The 15001-nt window shown below is 40.5% G+C and overlaps 2 protein-coding genes across 2 annotated transcripts; both read right to left on the minus strand.

Moving 5' to 3' along the window:
- Positions 1-314: 314 nt before the first annotated feature.
- Positions 315-3030, minus strand: LOC141019150 (complement C1q-like protein 4). Its single transcript, XM_073493985.1, has 5 exons — positions 2961-3030; positions 2778-2849; positions 2667-2697; positions 1732-1976; positions 315-1025 (listed from the first exon to the last, which is right to left on the minus strand). The coding sequence occupies exons 1-5, from the start codon at positions 2973-2975 to the stop codon at positions 711-713; spliced, it is 678 nt and encodes a 225-aa protein (XP_073350086.1). The 5' UTR covers positions 2976-3030; the 3' UTR covers positions 315-710.
- Positions 3031-9717: 6687 nt separating this feature from the next.
- LOC141019216 (uncharacterized) lies at positions 9718-12943 on the minus strand. Its single transcript, XM_073494070.1, has 5 exons — positions 12638-12943; positions 12100-12245; positions 11298-11466; positions 11045-11207; positions 9718-10010 (listed from the first exon to the last, which is right to left on the minus strand). Exons 1-5 carry the CDS (start codon positions 12941-12943, stop codon positions 9718-9720), a joined length of 1077 nt encoding a protein of 358 aa, XP_073350171.1.
- Between the last annotated feature and the right edge of the window lie 2058 nt (positions 12944-15001).

Below are 15001 nucleotides of genomic sequence, written 5' to 3' on the forward strand. Positions count from 1 at the left end.
ATTTTGTCAGGTCAACTCCTCATTAGTAACCTCTGATTCTAAAAAGCTCAGATATTATTTTGCAAGTTTAACATTTCAGCCATCTCCTCCATGAACCTGAAATCACATGTTTCTGACATGACCATGAATAAAAGAATCACACACACACACACACACACACACACACACACACACACACAAAGTGTTGTCTTGTTAGGGAGTGGTGAGAGCAACCAGCAAAAAGATAAGAGGTTAACTCTTCATATTCCATCCACACTGACCACATACTGTGAAATTACAGGGCTTCTGATATAAATAGTGTGCGTACATTCATGTATGATAGATCTTAAGACCAGGCACTTTTAATCATTTGATCAGTTTTAAGACTCACAAGGTGAAAACATTACCAGCCGACACTGGTAACAATTGAGACCAAACCACAGGATGTGGATCGTAATAAATTATCTCCACCAAGGAGGTTCGGTTTCACCCATGTCAGTTTGTTGGTTGGGTTTTTTCACAAAAACTACTTTAGAGATTTCCACGAAACTTGGATGGAGGATCCAGTTGGTACAAACATCACTAGTCTCCCCCGAATAGTTTTAGAAAATAATAAAATATAATACAAATTTTGAGCAAGTGAAGCTAGTACCCTTAAAATATAAATCAGACAGTTTTTTATAAGAATAAAAGCTAATACATATATAATACAGGTATACAGCTTTCCAGGATTAATCCAAGAGGAGAAGGCAGAGCATCATGGTGATGGCCACAGTAGACACAGCAGCACTCTGGCCTGCAGAAGCAGACACTATGTTCTTAGTGTGGCCCAGGCTGGGCAGTGGACAGGAGCTGCCGGAGCCATATTTCCCTCCCAGTGTGGACACACCCTCACTTGCCAGCAGGACGCCAGAGAAGGTGATGGTTTTGGAGACGGTGCTAGCCCAGGCGCAGCTCCCCACATTCTGCCTCATCCAAACCTGGTCACCTTTCTTCAGTTCCTCCATGAGGTAGCAGGTGTTGAGGGTTGTGTCACCTCCGGACACCTGGGAGACAGGAGTGGAGGATGGCATTTTTAGGCACGTTGTTCTGTAACTCAGCATGGCAATTTCAATACTGAACCAAAGACTAGGACTTCAGATGCAGACTTGATACACGGATGCAGTTAAACTCACAGTACGTTAATTACGGCACAACAAAAAAAAGGTGTCAAACAACGGCAGACAGAGGTTTGGTCAGAAGGGCAGGTAAGTAAGACTCACTAAGCAGGAATAAACTCACACAAGGGAAAGGCTGGGAGAGATTACTTAAAAATACTCAAGAGGGAAGACAATGAGACACAGGTGTAACACATTAGGGCTGGGCAGGTAATCACGTAGCTGGTAAACACAGGGGAGCAGGAAGTGAGGGAACCTGAAACAATCAGTTGAGCAAGAAAATATAACAGGAAACAAGACATGAAACATGAGGATAACAAAAAGGGAGTTGAACTAGTTTGATAGGCTATTGAATATCAAATGTATGTATGTCTTCTCTATGGCATTGGTATTTGTCATTCAAATCAGTATTTGAATGCTTGCTTCATTTTTTTCCTTTTTGAAGAGGAAGGACCTGAAAAATAGGTAAAGGACTGATAAAGAGTGAGAAATGGAGCTCTTCTGTGTTGTTAACTTAGTCTCAAAACAGTATTCGTGAGCGAGGGAGCATCTCTAATCCACATGCACAAATGCCGTCCTGCAAAAGCTTGTGTACCTGAGCATGGCATGCCATCCTCCGGTCCCCCTTGACCATGAAGTGCCACAGATTGTTGTGGTCTCCGCGGCAGAGCTGTGCAGCAAACACAAACTGGTAGATGCCAGCGACTGGTACAGTGAACACGCCGGTATCGTTGCTGTAGGCTGAGCCCTGGTTAACCAACACTTCGTTAAAGATAATTGGGCTGAACTCGATCTCTCTGAGAATTCCCTGGTAGGATGCGAAGAAAAGAACAGCTGTCCCTGGGACACAGATGTTAAAGGTGCATTGAGATGGCCAGAATTTGAAGGTAGCTTCAAAAATACAGGGGGCAGCATAACCACTAACTGCTGCTCACTATACTGGATTTGCTACTCTTTGCTGTAGCTATCTTTGGCTGTAGCGGCTAGCTGCCATGCTAGCTGCTGTTAGCAAGTAGATTAGTAAACTGTGGAGTTAATTGGCCATATTAGCTGACTGGAGTCTGCACACAACGCAACCTCAGATGACGGGGGAGTCATGGTGGGCAACTGGGCTCATTCAACCGGCCTTCTAGTGAACATGGGTGGATGACTGGGACTGAACGAAGCCTCTTAAACCAACGGATGCCAGTTTGAAGGCAGGAGATATAGTACAGAGGTCATTTACAGCAACTCTGACTAGGACTATGACTCAAGGGATGAGAAGACACTCTGACTCTGTTGATAATGTTTGTTCATTTTTTGAATATCTTAAACAAAAATTATGGCCATATCTTACTGCTCCTTTAAACAACTGCATTAATTTGCCAGCTGATGTCTAACAACAAATACAATGTGAATTTGATTTAGTTTCTACTCAAAACGTGCACATATGCAAACAACATGCGCATACGTTCATATATAACATGTACAGTATAATGCATTAGCTCGTTTTCTCATAACCACATGCAGATTTATAGAAACACTACATACCCTGTTGTCTGGCTGCTGTCTTACGTGATATCTGTGGAGAGAGTCAGGAGACAGTCACTTATGTTGAGCCAGCTGAGTTTAAGGTTCTTGATCAAAGGTCAGTTCACTCACCGGTTCCACTGGTCCTGCCGCAACCAATCTGGCTACACACAACACTGTCACAATAACAAAAGCAGAACATATCTGAAACAAAAAGAACCAGAAATTGTAACTCAAAGACATCCAGCAGCTTAACAACCAGACGTGACAGATAGACCGACAGACAGTTAGACAGACGAACAGGTAGTCAGGTACCTTGATGGAGCTCATCTTCCTGCTGAGAGCTGTACAGCACTAACACACTCTGCCAGGCTTCTGCCAGTGTATCTGTGCCCAGCAGACAAAGTCCATCTCATGCTGCTGTTACAAAATCTGTTTGACTAAGGCATGCCCACCATGCAAACACACACACACACACACACACACACACACACACACACACACACACACACACACACACACACACAAATACCAAACAAACTTGAATATTAGTTTAAGTCTTTGAAGTACGTGTTTCCACAAAGTTGCTTTAAGGACAGACCAAGGACACCACAACAGCTATTTCAATTTATTTACAGTACCCTTTTGAGACTGTCCTCCCAAGATGAATGACAGCATCAGTCATTTCACTAAGTGCCCCAAAATGTTTACATTCAAGTGTAAAGGCCCTATAAGTGGCCACAGTAATTATGACAGGAGTAAAGGAGGACGTCAGGTGATGCTTTCATAGAGAAACTATATCTTCACAAGAGAGAGGTCGGGGTGGACAACAAGCACTGTCAGACTAATAGACAAATGTGTTTCAGCCTGGAACCTCTCACATCAGTGTTGATTTCCGAAGGGCCTTATCAATGGCTGCAGATCAAAATGCCTCTGGACGCAATTGGGTGGACCTACTACCACTCAGAGCAACGAAACATGACCTACTACCAATCGGGACAACGAAACGTGTGACAAACAGTGAGAAACAGATGCAAGTTGGGGCGATGCTTGGTCAGTTTTCAAGCAGGAAAACAAGTTACACCAAAACAGCCCACTAAAATGTATTTCTAAAAATGTTTGAGGTAGTAAAAAGGCCCTGCAGTCACAGAATTTCTTTTTATGTTGCTTGTTTTCTCTGCTGAAGATGTGGTTTCTTTGCTGTTGTTTCAGATGATGATGAAGGTCATTTTTTCTGGAGCTTCTGCATCTCTGTGTTTATTAACTAACTGACTGAGGCTTTTAAACTTCTATGCAGTAGTCATTCCCTCCAGCCAGCTCAACTTTTTCGTCCTCTCCTGCGGCATACTAGAGGCTGCAGTGACTCGCTATCGCCTCTCATGGCAGACATGGTATTACAAAAAGGGACAATCTGCCTGGCTGCATAGCAGTGGATATCTCTGCAAAGCAATACATAGGCATTTTGGACATAAAGCCGGAACTGTTACTTCTTCGCACTCTGTTGGTAGGGTCAGTTCATTTTTTGAATGTTTCAAACTAAAATGACGTCCAGATCTTACAAAATGTTGATGAAGGTTCGCAGTCATCCAGGTCATGGTAATTCTAGGTGCTGTATCATAGGCAACTGGACTTGTTTCAGCTTCTTGAAGACGTTTCACCTCTCAGGCTTTAAACCCTTTGTAGGAGTGTCCTTACAGAGTCGTTAATGTCACGTGTGAGCTCTGAGTTTCAGAGTCATTAGGGCCAAGAGCACCTTTTAACTTTAATCATTGATGCCAAAGTTTCAAATGTAGAAACAATGATTACAGTAAAAAGGGGCACAAACACAAGCTGCTCCTGTGTAGACAGTTCTGTGTGGTGGTGTCCTTACAGAGCTTTTATTTACATTGTTAGGGTCAGTCCAGGAAGAAGCTGGAGGAAATTGGAATTTGAACTCTGATGAAACACTGGCTGACCCAGTTTGATGAGGAACTGTTCCACTGTTGTGTTCCATGTTGGTTACAGAGGCTCAGATCAGGGAGGCCATTTCTCTATCCCAGCACTAACTAGGATACAGTGTTACAACATGTTGCACCAGTAGTGCCCTAACACTATAGGACAGATGGTAGGAAAAAGATCGATGCAGCCGGACCAGGAATATCTTTTTGAGTCCATCAATAACCACACATCACCAAATCAACCATGTAAAAGAAACTCAAGAATGTACCCACATGCTGTTCACTGATTAATAGCCTTGATCAGTGTTATTTTTACATTTAGGCTTGTATACACATTAAAGCAACATTATGTTACTGTTTTACTTTTGTAATTATAGCTCAAATTATGAATATTGATATGATGTTGAAGATAGAGATTTTTGAGTCTCGTTCCCAATACATCAAATAATGATGCTCTAGGTTTCCCAACTTGTCAAAAACTGATGCATTTTTGTGTGTTGGTCTTTGAGTCCTCTGATGTCCTCGAAAGGATGACCTGGTGTGTTTGGAGTCATTTTAGTCCTGAAGACACCAGGCTGACTGGGTGGTTTGCCAATCAAATCAAAATTTGCAAGTGGTTGATAATCCTTCACCTTAAAATAACAACTTCAAATTCATTTTAATGTTACAGTGTCTTGTAATAGGGCAAATGGTTTATTTTTCTCAGCATTCCTACCGCTTGTTTCTGCACTATGTAACTTCAGTGAGAGGGTGGGATCACAGGGTTATATACAGTACATGTTTCCTTCAAGATACAAGTTTTCAACACATAACTTTGTTATGGCGCAATGCGTTGTGTTTTGTTGTTTGCACCTACAATACCTCTGACAAATTGTTACAGACCTGGGATTTGTATTTACCACAGTTGTGTTGCACTCAGAAACTATGGGGGCGCCAAATCGCACAAAATGACAATTTCTACATAATGTTGCTTTAAACGACTGAGATATAATTTATTAATAAATACTAATTAAATGAGCTCGCTGTTTGCATTGTGTCTAGTCTGACTTTGTGACTACAAGGCTCTATCAGTTTTTGACTCAAGCAGCCCCTTTTGACAAAAGCGGTACGACACCAGCACCTGCTGTTGTAAAGATCTTTGCTAGAGCGTGCTGGCAGTGCGTGCATTTGTTTTAGAAGTGAGTCAGAGAGACTGCAGGATGGATCGCGATGAGGTAATGTATTTATATGTGATTTTGTATGTGATATATGTGATCGGACCCGAGCACAGGCATTAATAATAACTATATAAAAATAGCAGTCTTTTTGCTGATGGTCTCATTTGCTGTTACAGGTCATTTATAATCATCAGACAAATCATAAAACTGTTTCATAAACTCTTTAAAGTTCCTTGTAGTCACTTTAAATACCCCCGAACACACACACACACGCACACACACACTTAATAAATGTAGTCCAGTGCAGCAGTAGTTATCTTGACATCTGGCCTATGGCCTCAATAGGACTGTTTTTCCTCTTTCCCTCCATCAGTCCAGCATTAATCCTCCAGGGACATATGGTCCGCCTAAAGTCCTCTGTCTCTACTGCTGACTGACTGTATGACTGACTGTATGACTGACTGTCAACATAAAATGCTAAAAATGTATTTGGACATTTGAATGCCACAGGCAGGGTCGTTGCAAAGCCGCAAAAACAGTAGTTTGAATGTAAAGTATTATTTTTGGTAGAATAAATTCATTTCTCAGCCCAGCATTATGTTATTTAAGTCTTGTCTTGTCATTAGGGATTTAAAAATTAAATGTCCAGTGTGTAGGATTTAGTGGCATCTAGCAGTGAGGTTGCCAGCTGCAGCCAGATGAACATCCCTTGTCTCGCCCTCCCCTACAGAGGCCTCGAAAAACATGAAAGCCCCCATCTAAGCCAGTGTTTGGTTTGTCCGTTCTGGGTTACTGTAGAAACATGGTGGAAAAGGGCACACTCCCTTGATAGCTATAAAAGGCTCATTCAAAGTTAAAGAAAAAACAATTCAGTCTCAGGTAATTAGACAATAATGAAACATAATTAATTACATTATATTGGATTTCTCTCAGCATTATATTGCATTTCTGCCCCCAAATCCCCTTAAATCCTACATCCTGGGCCTTTAAAGGAAACTGTAAATGGGAGTCAGAGATTTGTCTTCATTGTTACACACCTAGCCCTTCTCTAATCACATAACAGCTTCAAGCCATCTACAATATCCCCACACGTCAATGGTCAACACAGCCAGACTGTTGTTGTCCAATGCTTTCTCATATCTTAACAAGCATTTGCAGTCTTCCAAACAATTTCATAGAAATAAACCAAAGGCAACTTGTGACAGTAAAGTTAATAAGAGGAGCAAATTAATACAGGCATTCTTAACTGACCCCTAGCTCCCTCTGGTTAAAAACCCAAGGGATGACAGTGTAGCCTCTATATTAGCTTTTTGTTTTTTTGTTACATTTACTTCAAATCAAGAATTAAACTCACTACCATCACCATCTTCTTTTTGTGCTTTGTGCTTTTTCTTTTATTATTAAGCATGAGATAAGATAAATAAACCAATTTAACATTGTTATTTATTGGAAAGAGGTCAAATATTGAATAAAAATAGCTTATAACCTTATGAACATTATGTTTAATAAAAAAAACTAATCTTTAACCTCTTCTCTATCCATATACCTTTTATACAGTCCCTAAAAGAATCACACAGTAATTGTAAAATGTGGGCTGCAGAGACTTCAGATTGACAAAAACACACACAGTATCAAACATTTATTTTTATTTAGCATCATTAATAGTGGTAGAAACAGTTAATTGCTGTATTGCAGATGCATTTATGTAGTTGACAGTTTAGGTTTTGCATGAATGCAGTGGGGGCTCCTGCCATCTCTCGGGGGGGGGGCAAGTGTTTTGATGATGGATAAGTTGACTTAGATAAATTACCCTAAATCAGCTGATATTGTCATATTGCATTGTGTCACGTATACATGAGCTCACCCTCAAGACACCTTTGGATGTAAAGGCAACTACTTATTGGAGCAAAATAAAGAACAATGGATATCGGCCTGATAATGTGCAATTAATAAAACTATTTACAATTCAACTGTTAGCATTATATACATGCAGAGTTGGGAATGTACTCACTTTTCTTGAATATTTCCGTTTGATGCTGCTTTATGCTACTACTCAACTACATCTCAGAGGCAAATATTAATATTTTTACTCCACTACATTTGTCTGACAGCTTTAGTTATGAGTTACTTTTCATGCTACACATTTTCCCTTACCTTCCTGTCCAGTGAAAACCGTGAATCTCCAGATTCGTTGATTTTGAATGTTTGTCATAAACTGAAGCATGAAATGTTCCTTTATGTGTTGAGAAAATTCTCCTCCTTCTTTCTCACAAAGCTGAAAACAGGCTGCTTTTCTGACTTTTTGCAGATGCACTGTTCTCACAGGACAGCAACACTACAATAATAATAATATAATGTATATAATAATCTTATAGAATATGATGCATTGTTGTAGATTAAACTACCCAAAAGTATATAAAGTTGTTAAAATGATCTGAATGTTAAACACCTACAGCAGCTAAATGCAACATACACAATAATGCAGTAGAAATATTAATCCAAAAGCAGCAGATATAGGCTAGATATAAGAAATCAGTCAAACTGAACAGTACAGGTTTACAGGTTTATAGCCTATCAATCTATGCTATCAATAGAAGTTTTGGGCTATTTTTATGGAGGTAAAATGTCGCCATCTCTTGGTGAATTTAAGATAATCCTTTATTTGACCCACAATGGAGAAATTTAAAGCGTTGCAGCAGCAAACAGCAGTATAGGAATATAGAACCTAAGTACAAAATGTAAAAATAAGTATATAAAAATATTTAAATATAGAGGTATCAAATAGCGGCAATAGCGGCAATAGCTCAGTCCGTAGGGACTTGGCTTGGGGGCTCAGATGTGGCCGGTTCAAGTCCCGCTCGGACAAAAAAAAAAAAAAAAGTATGATGTGAACTAGTAATGGAGAATACTAGTTCACATCCTGGGCATTGCCGAGGTACCCTTGAGCAAGGCACCGACCCCTAACAATGCTCATTGGGCGCCGCCTTGTGGGATTAAAATAGTATAATAAAATCAAATCATAATGAATATAATTATTATTTGCATTAATTTTAATCTTTGTGAGGCTAGTGTTTACATTAATTTCATTGTGTAATTTACCATTAAGACCAAAACAAATCTTAATAATCTGCTTGTATGATGGATTTCTTGTCATAACAGGGTCAATGCTTAAGTTTGTTACTAAGGGTGACACGGAGCCAGCGCCCAGTACGTCACAAGGGCCATCAAGCACCATGTCTACTGAAGCAGCCTGCATCTGTAAAAGGCTTGTTCCATTGTTGAAAGAGGCTGTTCATTTGATTTGTTCCTACTAATAAAGGTTGTAAACCTAAATGGCCTTTCATGATACAGTCATTTTGTAATGGGGGGGGGGGGGGGTATTCAGAAAACGGGACACACTGTCTTGAAACCTTGTATAATTTAATAAATTATGAATACAAATTATAATAATGATACTGATGACGATAATAACAATAAATGAATCCTTTTCTTTTTGTGGCTTAAGGAGGGCGGCGCCCTGTCGCCCTCTATTGACCAGCACACACACCTTTATAGCCCTAGTACTGTGAAGTGAAAAACTGAGGCTATTGTCCATGTGTGATCGGCCATCTTGGATGCTGCATTCCTCCTTGTCACTGGAGGACCCTGGGAGGTCACGCTTCAGTAGAACTGCAACAGTTAGTCGTTAGTCTGCTTCTTCTTCTTCTGAGGATTTGCTGTTTGTCTTTATCATTTATGACAGTACGTTAGGAGTCTTGGGGTTTTGGGACTGTTGGTTGGACAAAACAAGAAATTTTAAGATGTCACATCGGACTCTGGGAATTTGTGATGAGCATTTCCCATAGTTTTTTTAAATTTTACAGTTTAAACGATTGATTCATCATAAAGCATAATCATTAGCTGCAGCCCTCCTCCTCAGTCTTAGAGTCTCCATATTTTTTGGTCTCCTCTTTCTGTCTCTGCAGGCTCTAATGGGCTTTATGATTGGGTCTGTGACTCAGTGTCCCAGTTCTTACCAGCGTTCCTCTTCCTGGTCCTCTCCGCCATAACCAAGGCCGCCACCACGGTGACTATGACAGTGATGGTGATGACGAGCACGGTGGCTGTTTCTGCAATGCAGAGCTGGCTGTCGACCCAGGCCAGTGAAGACCCGGCCAGCAGCGGCGGGTCCTGGCACGTCACGTTGCGGTAGTCGTCGATGTGGAGGTGTCGAACGTACAAGATCTTACTGAATACACGATGCAGATCGCAGTCACAGCTCCACGGGTTGCCTGGTGGAGTAACAAGAAAGAAAATTGTCGATATCAATAAAGACGATGATGTAGGTGTGTCAAGTCAAACATACCCAGAGATCATATTATATTTTTTTTTTTCCTTTCATGGTCTAACTCTCTGAAATGGTCATTTAACTCAATTAATATTGATGCCTCTTTGTTTTCTACACAACCCCAACCACTACCATCAGCAAGAAGATGGCTATTTCTGTTTCATTAAAATAGTATTCTCAATGCCTGTCACCTGCAGATTCCAACTTATCTGAGTTGATTCAATAATATTAGAACTATCTATTATGGCAGAGTGCTGAGGATGAATTGAGGAGACTTACAGCCTGAGGAAAGAAGCTGCTTTGTGGTCTGGTTGTACAGCACTAAAAAAAGTAAAGTTTACTTTGTTCCACAAAACAAGCAACATTTCTCATTACAGCATGCAGTCTTATGTCATTAAAAATACGTAACTTAGCTTGTTTTAACATGATAAGTTGGTTTGTTGGTATAACAAGTATTTTCCATGCATTGAAAAATAAGAAATAAGACTGGAGTTAAAAGAATATTGTACTCAACATTGTTTAAAATCGAAATTGATTGGTAATTAGGGTTTGATTGAGACTCATATTACTCATATTTACAACTTCAGACACTTTAAAATACATATTTCAAACTATGCGAACAACCCATGCTGTGCTTGATAACTTGATAGGAACAGTAGTCAGAGGGTGGGAAGAGAGAGAGCCCATGAACTGGATGTGCATTTAAACGCACCATAATTCCTAATGCCACCTGGATTTGTGTATAATGCTCATGGCGGGAGGGTAGGAGATGTTCACTCTTGTCGGATAATACGTGCCATCTGGTAGCCAATAGTGCAAAACAATATGAAAGCAGCCTGCGGCCATAATACAAAAAGAAACATCCTGCCACATGTTGAGATGAATAAACACATCCATATTGTCAGCAAGAGAAATGTATCATCGCTTGATCTTCAACAAAGGTTGAACATGGGTCACAGTAGTAGTGATAGTGGAAACCTGACAGCTGGATGTGTGTCGCTTTTGTATGAAGGCTGATGAAGGTCTTAAACTTGAGATGACGCAGGCTGTTTCCCTCCAGAGCAAGAACCGCCAGGCTGTAGAGAGGAGCCAGAGCATTACTCTCTATCTGGGAGATGTTGTTGTTACTCAGCTGCAGCACCTAGACAGACAGGCAGACAGGTAATCAGACAGACAGGCATACATGCAAATTTGTATACACACACAGTCATTTCAACAGGTGTTCATGCACCTCTAGTCCAGGTAGCATATCCAGGCTCCCCTGCTGCACCACAGTCAGTTGGTTGTTGTGTAGGTAGAGCTGTCTGAGTCTGGAGAGGCCCCTGAACACACCAGAGCCAACCAACACCAGCTGGTTATAACTGAGGTCCAGCTTCTCCATGTTGTCCATATACTCGAAGCTGATAAAAAATTGGGAGAGACAATGACAGGGTGAGACACATACCCCTTTTCCACTGCAATAGCTCTGGTACTTGAACTGGTTCCATTCAAGATCCTTGAAAACTTGGTCCTATCTAGCTAATCAGCCCGCAAGTTTTCAGGTTCCCAACCATAAGTGTAGTGCTACCGTGCTAATGTTGTTAACTTTTGTCACCTCACTTAAGTTACATATGTAACGTACATACACAAGGTACCAAAGTAATGTACTTATTTTAGCCCAAACTAAGATTTTTTCATAAACTTTACCAAGAAGTTTTAGTGCTTAAACCTGACTGAGTAGTATTCTTGCTTAAACCAAATGAAACAACAACATACGATCAAGGTCTGGTACAGCTGGTATGGTGCAACAGTCAAGTCGTTTGGGAACAGTGAGTGTTTTGTGAGTCACTGACAATGTTGTGTTGTTATGAGGATGTGTGGGATAAATACTGCTGTCTATAGCTTCATCTTCTAGTAATTAAGATGGTCAATTGGCCACAACTGGCCTGATGTGTGGGATGAGATGGTAAACAACAAAGAGATAAGTAAGGGGAGCTGATCGTAATTTTTTATGGACTTTCATTGCACTTTGAGGGTCATTAGACGGCGTGTACCTGTATTCAGATATATGATGTAAGTTGTTGTGCTCCAGTCGCAGCTCTCTGAGAGCCGACAGACTGGTTGAAAAGTCAACGGGGAGAAACGTTAACTGGTTCCAGCTGAGATCCAGCTTCTCCAAGAAGGACAAAGAAAAAAATGCCTGTAGGAGAAGAGGAGGACAACCAGAAAGACAGAGAGAAGCATTCATTTAACTACTGTATTACCCCTTCTTTTACTTGTACGGGCAGAGTGTACACTGACACTTCAACAGATATCTCACTAAAACTGAAAGTTACTACTGGCGCTTTCCTTTTTACATTTCTGTTGACATTCAACTGTTGTCAGTGCATCTATATCAACGGTAAATTTAGCTGTTTTCTGTGCACAAAACTTCAATTTGAACTGACACTTCCAGTGCCGTCAACTATTATTCGTGACACTGCTTTCAAAGCTTTAACCTGAACTGACAATTCAACTGCTTTCAATGATCACACTGCAACACTTCAATGACATTTCCAGTACTTTCACCTTCCTCTAACCCATGGTTCCTACCTGTGGTTGTATTTCTTGTATATGGCTCTTGGTCAGCACCAGCACCCGCAGGGACCACAGTCCAGTGAAGGCTCTGGTGCCAATCTTGCTCAGATTGTTTTCTCCCAGCTCCAGCAGCCATGTGCCGTGTGGGAGGCCCCTGGGGACGTGCTCGAAGCCACGGCTGCGGCAGTCCACCAGGTCAGGTTGCTCGTAACAAAGGCACTGGTGTGGACACAACCGTGAGCCCACGGCAGTTGGATAAAGGGATGTGGTGGAATAAAAGGCAAGAAGGAAGAAGAGAAGGGCCAGAAAAACGAGATGCATATTTCCCCAGGCAGGAAGAGGAGGACGGGCAGCTTACTGAATGGAAGTGAAGTCTGGAAAGTTAAATGAAGCTTGGTAGTTTAATTTTGCAAATCTCTCCACCAAGCCTCACAGTCAGTGTAGACACATCTGAAAAAGAAAGTAAGCATAGCACAGTGTTTTTAGTTTACTTTTTAATCTGTAAAGTCAAGCTTTGGTCGACCTAATAAATACTTAAGGCTGGAGTCACACCAAATCCGGCTTTCTGGCGAAAGATGGAGGACGTCCCATTCACTTTATTGAGGGTAGTGTGTTCTGGCTGTGGCAGTGGTGATCGCAGATTTGGTGTGAATACAGCCTAAAGCTGCATAAATTGATCAGCAGAACTAGCTAAAAAGCACAACACAGATAAATTAAGGCCCATTTGTTAGCAAAAAATTGCCCATTACATGTCCAGCAAACACAGAGCAAAATAAGCATTCATTTATGTGTTTGTTTCTGACCACCAGACTATTGACAATCAAATAATCACTCTTATTTAGCTCTGTTTTGGTCTCAACCAACCCCTGAGAAAAATGTGTAACTCTTAAATTAAGGTTGCTAAAGGATTCACTATGTCCAGATAGTAAAGCAAACTGTATGTGACGGCAATTTGATAGTGTACAGTGGGTTTATCAGAGCATTCTGCTGATTGCAGATGGCAAAAAAATTTCCAACCAGCTACAGGGAGAGAAAAAGTTTGGTGATAATTTACTGTGAGTTTGTCACTTCTAAACCCTTTTTCATAATTTGATGTCATCTTTATGTTGCAACTTTATGATTCTATATATTCAATTTTCAAATTTATCTTGTGACAGCGCTGTGCTCTGGAAAGGTCCTTAAAAATATCCTTCTCGTCTGTAACTCTACTGCCATCCCTTCCACCTCCCGATATGAAAGTCAAGTCATATACATGTCAACTAATATCACATGTATCAGAAATGTCAGTGACGCATACAAATGTGAACATATTAGTTCTTTTCCAGAAATATAACTTGTCAACATTTTATCTTGGCGTGTTTTATGAAGAATACATTCAATAAGTTTGTTAGACCTCAAGGATACAGCTAACACTGAATATGAACATAAATACACATTACATGAAAATTAGGGGACCTTTAATTTAAAATTACTGACTGCAACGTTAAAGTTTCCCATGAGACTATAATTTTCTTCTGTGGTTTCGTGTGTCTATGTAACAAAAAGATCCTTCCCTCAACCTCAGGAGGAACTTGACTTGCCAGCATTAAAAAAAATAGATGCCAAATGTTTATTATTACACGACTAACTCACTTTAGATCTTTCTCTTAATTGTTAGACTTGTTTTTAACAGTTTTTTCATCTGATTTATCCCTCCTTTCCCATGCAAATGTAATTACATAATCACAGTCATTAAGGGCAGAGCAGCAAAAAGGATTAAATTCTGTGAGTCTGTCACACACACGCATCACACACGCATCACACACGCACACTGACGTAGTATAAAAGCAATACTGGTATTCAGCATTTCCTTATTCAGCGAACAGCTGTTTATTACCTTTTTACTTAATGTCACTAACAATAAATATATTTTATAATACACAGAATTGTCTAAAAGAAAAACAGCTGTAGTGAAAAAAAGCTTTTTTTTCCCCCCTGGTTAATAATAAATGAATCACATTTATAAAAGTGGGGAAAATCTACGTCTAAAAAACACAAATGTAGTCTTCCTGCTCAAACTCACCTCCTCTGCTGATGAAGAACCCAGACCGTCTCCATACTGGATCACCAACTTCTGATTTCCTGATTTCACGAGATGACTGCTGGACAAAACCAGGCAGGGAGATGATGGACAGAGAGCGAGAGAGAGACAAAGACAGAGTGATGACGCTGACTCTCACTGCAGTCAGCTGTGTCAGTAATCCTCTAATCCTCTCCAATCGCCAAATGTTTCCTCTCATCCTCTAAACTCTGGCAGCTCATCTGATGTTTTTATCATGTCTCGCTCTTTCGCCTTATATAAAGACTGTCAGTGTCTTGTGAAGAGTTTGCGTGTATATG

The sequence above is a fragment of the Pagrus major genome, chromosome 23 (genome assembly GCF_040436345.1).
Source record: "Pagrus major chromosome 23, Pma_NU_1.0".
Taxonomy (NCBI): Eukaryota; Metazoa; Chordata; class Actinopteri; order Spariformes; family Sparidae; genus Pagrus; species Pagrus major.